We start from the raw sequence: 12183 nt of genomic DNA on the forward strand, positions 1-12183 counted from the left end.
AGGTGGTAAGGTGCGGTCAACTTGTGTTTGATGTTGTGGGCAGTCAGGAAACCCTGAAACTCCTGACTTGTGAATTGTGCACTGTTGTCCGTGACGATACCTCTGGGGTATCCAAACGTAGCAGCGAGATGTAACAGTATGGAAATTGTCACCTTAGTCATGGGCTGGGTAACGGGAAGGACCTCAGGCCACTTTGAATGGGCATCAACTATGATCAAGAAGGTGTGTCCCCTGATTGTGCTTGCAAATTCCAAATGTAGGCAAAACCAGGGGACCGTGGGCCAAGTCCAGGGCTGTACGCTGCCTCGAGGAGGGTCTCTTGCAGTTTGTGCACATCCAGCACAAGCATTCACATATGTCATGATATCTGAGTCTAGGTTCGGCCACCACACATAGCCTCCAGCCTTTTGATTCATATGTGTGCCCCCGGGATGACCAGTAGGTAGCAAGTCCAGAATGTGTCTCCGGAGGGTCTGTGGAACAATCACTCCATCTCCCCATAAAACAAAGTTGTCAGCCACCGTTAATTCCAGACGCCTATGGAAGTAAGGTTCATAATCCTGTGTGACGGTTGCAGGCCAACCGTACCATACATTAGCATTGGCATCATGACCGCGATACTAGATTTTGTAGCTGTATGCTCCCAAGAATGGGGCATAGCGTTAAAGACGGGCCACAGTCGTCTCAGAGAGGGCTAAAGATCTGAATGAGGGGTTTATGGCCCATCAGTATGGTGAATTCCCTACCATACAGGTAAAGGTGAAACTTCTTAATTGCCCATATCAGCGCCAGAGCCTCTTTGTCAATGTGAGAGTAATTGCTTTCTGCTTTTTGTCAAGGACCTGGAGGCGAATGCCACTGGTTTTTTTCCATCTTGTAAGATGTGTTATAGTACAGCCCCCAGACCATAGGGTAAGGCATCACAAGCCAAGGTGAGAGGCCTCTGGAGGTCATAGCGCACAAGCATGCGTGACGCCAACCGCTTCTGCTTAGAAACTTCAAAAGCATTTTGGCATGCAGCCGACCAGTCCCATCTGGAGTGTTTCTCCAAAAGCTTGTTCAACGAAAACAAGGTGTGTGCCAGATCTGGCAGGAATTTGTTGTCATAGTTCAGCAAACCAAGGTATGATCGCAGCTGTTGGACTTTGGTTGGGACTGGCGCTTTGACTAAAGCATCAACTTTGGCTTCCGTGGTGTGTATACCCTCCACATCCACAAGGTGGCCACAAAACTCCAATTTAGGTACCATGACTCAGCATTTCACTAAGTTCACTTTTAGACCCTGCTCTTGGAGTCTCGTCAACACAAGCTCCATGTTCCGCTTGTGTTCCTGGCCCGTCAGTCCCGTGATAAGCATATCATCTAGCAGGCACTGTGTGAAAGGAATGTCCGCCAAAATCTCACCCATTTTTCTTTGCCAAATGGCTGGGGCAGAGGCTACATGAAACACCATCCGATTGTATTCATACAGCCCCTTGTGGGTGTTGATGGTTAGAAACTTGCGGGACGAAGGGTGGACCTCAAACTGTAAATATGCTTCCCGGAGATCAAGCTTAGTGAACTTTTTGACCTCCTGCAAGAGAGGCAAAAATGTAATCTACTCTGGGTAGGGGATACTGGTCTTTCTCCAGTTGAGAGTTTAGTGCTATGCGGAAATCGCCACAAATGCGTAAGTCCCCATTCGCTTTCTTTACTGGAACAACTGGTGATGCCCACTCGCTGTGCTCTACCTTTGAGATGACACCTTCATCTCCTCCAGCCAACTTAGTTCAGCTTCCACTCCTGTTCAGAGTGCGAAAGGTACCTTTGCCGAGCTCTGAAGAACTTAGGCTGAGCATTGGGTTTCAGCCTGAGTCTATCACAGTCATGCTTTATTTTCCCCAACTGGTTATCAAAGACCTTTGGGAACCGCTGCTTCAAGGACACCAGCCATCCCTCATTATCTCCTAATGGAATAATGGAATGGTAACGGTGTTACAAGGGTTTATCGCAATGTCTGGCAAACCAAAGTGAGCAATCCAGTCTCTTCCAAAGAGAGGGGGTCCCCCATGTTCTAGGATATATAATGGGAGTCTCTTCGTCTGACCCTTGTAGAATACCTGTACTTTCACATAACCCAATGGGTGGAGTATCTGCTTTGAGTATGTCTGCAGTTTGATTGGTGTTTAACGGATAGTTGTTCGGATCAGAAGTTGTCTCCATTGTTTCTGGGTGATAACTGAAACTGCTGCTCCTGTGTCTACATCCATCTTGAGTTTCTTTCCTTCAACAGTTACCTCTACAGTCATTGCGGAGGGTGCTGAATGCATATGATGTATGTGTAATCTGTGGAGCACTTCCTCATCCTCTGATTTAGATGATAATGTATATCTTCCCACCATACATGCGTTTGTCTTGGGGTCCAGAGGTTGCTTATCACGCACCTTCTTACTACGGCACACTCATTTAAGATGGCCTGCCTGACCACAATTATGACAGATCTGATCCTTACACTGGCAGACTTTGTGATCATGGTCTGTATTCCCACAACGGTAGCAAGCTGACTCCCAGCTTGGTGAGGGTCTATATTTCCAGTTTGTTGCAGTTGGCTTGACTGCTGTTCTGAAAACTTCCTCTTTAACCTCTTCCCTTCTGCCCTGGGAGTTCAGTTCCTCTGTATCTTTCACAGCCATTTCCATGACTGAAGCTATCTCAATTGCCTTTGTAAGGGTAAGGTCTTTCTCTGTTAACTGTCTCTTTTGGCTAGACTCACTATTCCATCCCATGACAAACTTAGCCCTCAGTGCAGTAGGTAAGTACTCCCCAAAAGAACAGGTCGAGGCTAGTCTGCGAAGGGCGAGCACATAAGCCCTAATTTCTTCACCTGGCTGCTGCTGCCACTGATAGAACCGGAATCTTTCGGCAATCTCCAGTGGTCTAGGATGGAAGTCATCCTTTAATAGTGTCAGGAACTCTGACAATGTCTTAGTTGCTGGTTTTTCAGGGAAAAGGAAATCCCTAAGAGTGGCATATGTCCTAGCAGCACCCACTGTCAGAAATACTGCTACTTGCCTGTCGCCTGGGATGGCATTTGCACCGAAATACTGTTCCAGTCTCTCAACCCAGGAACTACAGGATGTCTGTTCTCCATTAATTTAACTTGATGTCCCGATCAATGACATTTTCCTGCTGGGCTCTGTGACTGTTTTTATCCAGGTGAGAATCCACAATGTTTTTTCTTTTTTTCTTTTCTTTCTTCTCCCTCTCAGACTGGTAGTAACTTTGTAAATCCCATCCTCGTCGCCACTGTTATATTCTCTGTGTCGTGAGAGACACAAGAGTCTGGTCTGGAACAACGGATGTTTATTCAGTACTCACTGTACACTCCAACATGCATCTCAGGACAGGTATATATCTGGTGTGCTTCTATTACATGTGCTCTAAGATGGCTACTCTACCCCTTGACCCTTGTCATCACTCCTGGGTGGAGCCAGCCTTAAAGTGGCAGTACATGTGGAATCCTTCAGGTATAACATCTTTCAGTTAGGTTATCCACCAAGAGCATGCTGTATGCATCAAATTTTGACACCACATTAAGCTACACTTCCAGAAATCATTGCAGAACTGCAGAGTGTCCTTGAGATTGAGGACCAACACAATTGGTCTTGGCCACTCACACTGCAATTCCTCAATTACTCCCTGTGCCAACATCGTCTTCACCTCATTTGAGACAGCTATCCGCTGAGCCTGTGGGATGCTGTAAGGCCTAACACAAACCTTGATACCAGGCTCAGTAATGATATCATGCTCAATGCCTACATTGAGACTTGGAAAATGAGAGTACTGGCTACCTGGATGCTGTCCATACCAACAAGAGGCTCAAGTCTTGAACTTGCTAGGGTGGTTACCAGTTTCCTATTTTGCCAGGGCTTCAACAATTTTATGTGGTAGAGCCGATCTCCTCTTGTCTTTAACTCACCTCATCCACTTTCCCCATGATCTCAAATGGGTCTTGTCACCTAGCAAGAAACTTTCCTTCCACGGTGGGGATCAGTACTGCTACCCAACCCCCAACCTGCAATTGCCTTATTATAGCTGACCTACGAAAGATCCAGAGTCTTAAATGTAAGGTTTTTTCAAAGCCTTTACCAGTTGTGACGTTTGGTCAACAGGATTGCAGGCAACTAACTTTTTTTAACAAAATCCAAACAGGTGCAGTATGCAACCACACTCCTATCACTCTCAACAACCCCTCTCTACTTCCTAGTTCATCCTTATCAATCCCTCTCTTTCCTTAAAGCCTAGTACACTCAATGAGAATATCGGAAAAATGATTGTCCATTTTTTTTTTTTAATTGCTAGTCTTATATCGAAATTGAATAGGTTATTAAAGTTACAACAATTATTGTAAGACAGAATACAACTCCGGAAGTGATGTCATGTATTGTGATGTATTCTTTTATTTTCATACAAATACTGTACTAATTACAGGAAAATCGTTGGCTCTGTTATCCATTGAGAAACATTTTTGTGCTAGTCCCTTGATGGCTTGACATTTTTGCATGAACTGTCGTGATCAGCTTTTAAAAGCTGTGTACTAACCTATAGATTATCAGTTGATCGATCCTAATGCATTTTTTTTTTCGCCCAATATTGTTATCATGTGTACTAGGCATAAGCCTTGTTGTGCCTTTTAAAGGGCCCAGCACCTGCCAAACAAGACATCCTATTTAGCCAGTAGAGTATATTGGTACTGGCTGTCCCCATTAGTGAAGAGGATAATTTAAAAATAACTGTGCCCCCTAGAAAAGTATGAGTAAAATCCACCTTTTAAATATACCAACAAGAAATAATTAGTTTGCCTAACATATATGAATCATGCTTTCCTGAAATATTTTATAACTAAAAGAAAAATTGTAGTGCCTGTTGTCATAGCTTATTCAGGTTATGGGAGGATATATACATCCAACCAAGAAACTAATAAAAAAATCTCATATCATGAGAGGACACAGTATTATTGCATTGTTCACAAAAAAACCCTTTATGCAATTAAATTAATCATATTGATCGAAACATGAGCACTGGAAATAAGTATTCTTATTCTACATAACAAATGCTCTCTAGAATAGCTGTTTCGCAAACAGTAAAGTGTTCAGTTTAGCTATCAATGTAGACCTGAAAGGTTTGACTGGGTCACTGACAACAATTTGGCAATCTCATCTTTGTTTCCACATACAGTTGTGTGCAAAGGTTTTAGGCAGGTGTGAAGAAAAGTAAGAATTATTAAAAAGTATATATTTGCAATTTTTCTTTTTTTTTTTAGCAATTTACAAAAGGCAAACTGAACAAACAGAAGAAAAATCTAAATCAAATTAATATTTGGTGTAACTGCCCTTTGGCTTCAAACCAGCATCAATTCTTACACTTTGTACGCTTGTTCAAAGTCAGGGATTTTGTAGGATTAGAGTCAGGTGTATGATTACCCATTTATATCAAGCAGGCGCTAATTACCTTCAATTATGTAGGCTAAATCACAATCATTAACTAAAACAGAAACAGCTGTGTAGGAGGCTTAAACTGGGTGAGAAACAGCCAAACTCTGCTACTAAGGCTGGCCATACACTATACAATTTTCTTGTGCAACTTTCCTTTAGATTTACCAAAACCATGTAATATAGGGTCAAACCTACAAACTTTCAATTTGTATGCAATCAGGCAGGCCCTTGCACTACATAGTTTAAGGTAAATCTAAAGGAAATTGAATAAGAAAATTGTATAGTGTATGGCCAGCCTTAGGCAAGGTTGTGGAAGACAGTTTCATGTCATAGTTCATACACCATGGCAAACCTGAGCACTGCAGCAAGGTAGTTATACTGCATCAGCAAGGTGTCTCCTAGGCAAAGACTTCAAAGTAGACTGGGGTTTCAAGATGTGCTGTTTAAGTTCTTTTGAAGAAGCACAAAAAAATGGGCAACACTGAGGACCATAGACGCAGTGGTCAGCCAAGAAAAAAATGCAGCAGATGAAAGACACATCATGCTTACTTCCCTTCAACATCAGATTTCCAGCAGGACTATCAGCACAGAACTGGTGGAAACCAATGGGACCCAGGAACACCCATTTACTGTCTGGAGAAGTCTGTCCAGAAGAGGTCTTCATTGAAGAATTGTGTCCCAAAAGACATACCTCTGACATGGAAATAAGGATAAGCAACTCAATTATGCACGAAAACATAGGAACTGGGGTGCAGAAAAATGGCAGCAGGACTGATGAGTGAAAATTTGCAGTCAATAGTGAAGCATGGTGGAGGTTCCTTGCAAGTTTGGGGCTGCATTTCTACAAATAGGGTTAGATATATGGTCAGGATCAATAGTGTCCTCAATGCTGAGAAATACAAGCAGGTATTTATCCATCATGCCATTGCATCAGGGAGGAGTGTAATAAGACCCAAATGTATTCTGCAGCAGAACAACAGCCCCAAACATACAGCCAATGTTATTAAGAACTATCTTCAGCATAAAGAAGAACAAAAAAGTTCTGGGCATGATGGTTTGGACCCTACAGAGCCCTGTTCTCAACATCATTGAGTCTATCTTGGATTACATGAAGAGACAGAAGGATTTGAGGCAGCCAACATCCACAGAAGATCTGTGGTTAGTTCTCCAAGATGTTTGGAACAACCTAACTTCTGAATTCTTTCAAAAACTGTGTGCAAGTATATCTAGAAGAATTAATGCTGTTTTGAAGGCAAGTGGTGGTCACACCACACATTGATTTGATTTGGATTTCTCTTCTGTTTATTTACTTTCCATTGATAAAAAATAAACTATTACCATTTCTATTTTAAAAGCATTCTAAATATACAGCATTTTTTCACTCCTGCCTAAAACGTTTGCACAGTAGTATATATAGGGGGTTGATTTATTAAATATACCTTACTATGTTTGGATGGGACTTTTTGGGCATTCTGCTTATACACAAACAGCATCAACAGCAGGACCCAAGGGATCGCTTTTTTTATTTTGGACTTCAGGCTGGATTGTGCTCTGAATAATTTCTTCAACCACTCACTAGGCTCTTTGGGATTGAGCCATTATTTGAATTGTGGGTTGTTATCATTTCAAAGAAATCTTATACACTGTCTGGCCAAAAAAAAAAAAAAAAAGTCGCCACCTGGAATTAACTAAGGCTGGCCATACACCATACAATTTTCTTATTCAATTTCCTTTAGATTTACCTTCAACTATGTAGTGCAAGGGCCTGCCTGATTGCATAAAAATTGAAAGTGTTCAGGTTTGAACTTATATTATATGGTTTTGGTAAATCTAAGTTGAACAAGAAAATTGTATAGTGTATGGCCAGCCTAAGCAACTAACTAAACTAAGCATGCAGTAACTATCCTATTGGATTGTTACTGCATGTGCCCAAAGAATGAGGTCAGCTGACTACCTGAATATACTAAATGGCCAGGTTATTCCATCAATGGATTTTTTCTTCCCTGATGGCATGGGCATATTCCAAGATGACAATGCCAGGATTAATTGGGCGCAAACTATGGAACAGTGGTTAAGGGAGCATGAGACATAATTTTCACACATGATTTGGCCACCACAGAGTCCAGAACTTAACCCCATTGAGAATCTTTGGGATGTGCTGGAGATGGCTTTGCGCAGTGGTCCGACACTCCCATCATCAATACAAGACCTTGATGAAAAATTATTGCAACACTGGATGAAAAAAAATCTTGTGACGTTGCAGAAGCTTATCGAAACAATGCCACATCGAATGCATGCTGTAATAAAAGCCAACAAAATATTAGAGTGTGCGACCTTTTTTTTTGGTGGCGACTTTTTTTTGGCCAGGCAATGTATTATCCCAAGTAATAGAAAAAGTGGTGCCTTAGGTCCTTCTGAGGGAGGGACTGCTTGGAGTTTTCTTGGGGGGTTTGCCAGGTGGCTTTTCAGCACAGCAATGATGTTGGCCATATGTTTACCATGATTGCTTGGGTCTCTTACAGGTTCTTGTTTGCCTGAGGAAGAAATATAGTCTATTCGAAACATGTTGCAAGTAAAAAGAATTGTACCCAACATGCTTTTATCATTATCATGGCATGATATATTGTTTTTTATTGTTAGCTGTTATTTTAACAAGTTTCTAATAAATTACATTTTATAGATTTACATGTGTGTGTATAAGCAGAATGCCTGAAAAATCCCATCCAAACCTAGTAAACTATATTAAAAAATGTAGGGATGTTGGCATTCATAATTGAGGTGTGACCACTTGATTATTGTTTCTTTTGATTTACTAAAGGCAAATAGACTGTGCACTTTGCAAGGGCAGTTGCTTCAGTGCTTAGTAAATGAGGGGAAGCTCTGCTGACATCCATCATCCAATCATATGCAAGCAAAAGCGCTGTTTTTTTTTTTAATATATTTTTTTATTTTCCTTGTATGCTTTTGGGTATTCTTTGTAAAGTGAAGCTTTACCTTATTTAATAAGCTCTGGCGCAACTACACATGCAGAGTGCAACTGCACTTAGTTGCAAAGTGAACAGTCTATTTGCCTTTAGTAAATCAACCACTTAGGTGGAGAGTTACTAAAACTGATACACACAGAATTTAATGCAGCTGTGCATTATTGTCAAAGCTTAATTAACCAAGCTGAAGTTAGAAACGTATTGGCTAATATGCACCACTGCGCCAGATTTTGTGTTCACCAGTTTTAGTAGATCCCCCCATAGCATATATATAGTCCAAAATGAAAGGTGTTTTTTTACAATAATAAATATACAGTACATGGCAGTTATTCCCCTTGTGGGCAGTAATTGCATTGTGGATGTAGAAAGTACAGTAACAAATTGCAATCAGATTTTAATTTATTTTATTAAACCAAGGAAAGGATAATTGTGATCAATTGCTTAGGACTACATCATTGTGTACCTTGCCCCTTGTTTGGAATAAGCATTGCAGAGTTAGTTTTATTGGAACCATAGCAAATATACCTTTTGAGGTTTTGTAAACCCAAGAGGGAAGGTGGATGTTCACTGATGATTCTAAAATCCATAGCTAAAGATAACCTACCAGCCTTGGAATACTGGGCTACCAATGCCCTTGTTTTTGAAATTGAAAAACAGTCATTATTCTTGCTTCACTACCTAGTGATTGAGAGACATGGAACAAGCATACAGCCAGTAAAGTTTAAGCTCACTTGACTTGCACACTCATTCCAATTCAGTAACTCACCAAACAATGAAGAAGAAATAAAGACAGAAGTCCAAGAAGTACATAGCCTTGGTGACTTTAATAATTGTATCTCTCTTACATATTGTTGGAAACATTTGTAAGTCTCAGTGCAAAGGGTCTGCCTTTCTTTCTTGAGGTTCCCTTTAACCACTTGCCAATCGAGCCATAGCCCAATGACAGATACAGCGTGGTTCACTTATTCTGGGAGGGCGTGCAATGACGTCCTCCCAGAATCGCGCTTCCCCCTGGGGCACGCACACGGAAGTGTCCATGCTTGTCAGGTTCACAGCCAATGACAGTGGCCCTTTACCAATGACGGAGCGATCAGTTGTCAACAAACCAGCTCATGTCCAGTTCAGCTTTCTGCTCTCCTTGCACGCGGTACAGCGTGCGAGGAGAGGAGGGAGACTACAGCAGTGCTCACCCCTGTCTCTTCTGTGCCTCGTTCATGCCTCATTCATGCCCATCTGTGCCTCCTATGTGCCCATCTGTGCCTCATTCATGCCCATATGGGCCTCATCCATGCCCATCGGTGCCTCATCCGTGCCTCATCCATGCCCATCTGTGCCTCATTCATGCCCATCCGTGCCACAATAATGTCTCATCAGTGCCCACCCATGCCACATCCGTGCACATCCATACCACATCAGTGCTTATCCATGCCTTAACCATGCCACATCAGTGCTCATTCGTGTCTCATCCAAGCCACATCAGTGCTCATCTATGCCACATCCATGCCACTTCAGTTCTCATCTGTGCCTCATCCATGACACATCAGTGCTTATCCGTGCCACATCCATGCCACATCAGTGCTCATCAGTGCCACATCCATGCTACATTGGTGCTCATCCGTGCCTCATTCATGCCACATCAGTGCTCATTGTGCCACATCAATGCCAAATCAGTGCTCATCTGTGCCACATCCATGCCACATCTATGTCACATCAGTACTCATCCGTGCCTCATCCATGCCACATCAGTGCTCATCCATGCCACATCAGTGCCACTACAGTTCTTATTAGTGCCCTACAGTGCCTCACAAAAGTGTAATGGGTAGTCAGGAAATTAGATTTAGAATTGTAGTCCCTAGAGCACCTAATAATGCTCCCTGCATGTTGGTCCTCTGTATGTGGTCAGACTGTGTAAAAGTCTCTAATTTGTGGTATCATACTCAGGAGGAGTAACAGAATGTATTGTGTTAGAAATATCTTATAAATGGACAACTTTGTGTAAAAAAAAAAAAAAAAAAACGCGTTTTCATTTTCTTTCCACATTTTCCAAAAACATGTGGAACCCAGTGGGTATGTGGTTAAAATACATTATTAATAGCCAAGAAAATATCTTGCAGTCATACACTATTTTGGAACAAATGTTCTTAGCATTTCAAAGAAATCAATAGCTTTGCTATTTGCTACACTGATGTGATAACAAAATCCATCTTCATACAACATTTTTTAATGGACTTGCTTGCTATTTGTTTAGATGGAGACCAGTGTATATCCAGCCCATGTTTAAATGGAGGCGTTTGCAAAGACGATGTGAGTGCCTATGTATGTTGGTGTGCACATGGATACAGAGGAAAAAACTGTGAGTTTGGTATGTATCACCCATCTGTGTTTACACACAGAGACCAGGCTCATTACAATCATGGAAACAGAGAAGCTGAATAATTATGTTTATTTTCAACATACATTAACGTAATTTCTCTTTAAGGAAATGTCTCCCAAGTTAATACTTTTAAAATTAGAGACTGATTAAAGTGCCTTTTGTTGGCATCGCAACCAGATACCAGTTTTCTTTCACTATTGCACATTAGAAGATTTAAAAGTGGAATGTATTGTTGTGAGCATCTTTATGACAATTTTTAGAACTCCACCCTAGAATGTAAATGCACATATCAATGAATGCTGCAATGTAATCACTGATTAATGTCCATCATGCAGCGTCCATGCTGTGACCAAAGAGTCCAGACTTTGATAAAACCCATGAAATTTACATTCTCAAACAAGATTTTCAAAAACTCATTACAAGCACATATGTTTAAAAATACAAAAGGTATACTGGGAGTGACATTTGTTACCCAAAATTGAGATTTTAGTGTTGAATGAACTAACCCTTTAATGGCAATATGCACTTAACCTTGACTTTTTTCTGCTTCCTTTGTATACACAGAGCTCCTCGCCCCCTTTCAGTTTGGTATTGTCTTAGTCCAAATAAAAATTAAAAAAAGTTTTATGGCCGCATGTCACATATTTCCACAAATTCCCATTAAAATGCAGCTTATGGCAAAAGAATAGCTGGGAGCCTAAACCATGTATGTGGTACTTTCTAGACCAGACTTTCTCAACTAAGGTTCCTCCAAAAGTTGCTAGAGGTTCCTTGAAGCTGCTAGGTGTGTACAGTAGTAAGCAATCGTGGAATAATTCCTTGTCTACACTAACCACCAGTGGAATACTTTTCTGCTAATTCCTTATTTAAAGGGGTGTTTCTTCACTGGCCACCAACATAACAGGGTATTTCTCAACTGTGACCACCAGTGTGAAAGAACACTGCAATTATTACTGTTTGTGTTTATTTTGTAGCAATTAGTATTTTTTTAATGTAATTATTAATATAAATATTATGCTCATATAGAATAGGAGGGTATAGAAAAAGATCACCCCCAAACCTCAAATACGCTATATGGTATTTTTTTTTATTTTTTTATTTAAATCTTTCTATATAGTAACTTGCTAATCATGCAATGTTTTAAAGATCTGTAAAGTTTCCCTGAAAATTATTGCAAGGGTTCCCCTGTAGTAAAAAAGTCAAGAAAGGTTATTCTTGATTAGAGGTCAACAACCTGTAGATCATGATCTACCATTAGATCACAGCCAGGTGACTGGTTGAACGCAGTCTGGGCTTACTGACCTGCCATCTCAGAGCATCAGAGTGCAATGCAAAGGGACTACTTGTAAAG

The 12183-nt window shown here is 41.1% G+C and overlaps 1 protein-coding gene across 1 annotated transcript in view; it reads left to right on the forward strand.

The window, feature by feature from the left end:
- Positions 1-12183, forward strand: part of F9 (coagulation factor IX) — a 95265-nt gene that overhangs the window by 36736 nt on the left and 46346 nt on the right. Inside the window, exon 4 of the mRNA XM_082262982.1 lies at positions 10707-10820. Within this exon, the coding sequence (XP_082119108.1) occupies positions 10707-10820 (114 nt within the window). The remainder of the gene's footprint in view (positions 1-10706; positions 10821-12183) is intronic.

This window comes from Pelophylax lessonae (assembly GCF_965119305.1).
Source record: "Pelophylax lessonae genome assembly, chromosome: 7".
Taxonomy (NCBI): domain Eukaryota; kingdom Metazoa; phylum Chordata; class Amphibia; order Anura; family Ranidae; genus Pelophylax; species Pelophylax lessonae.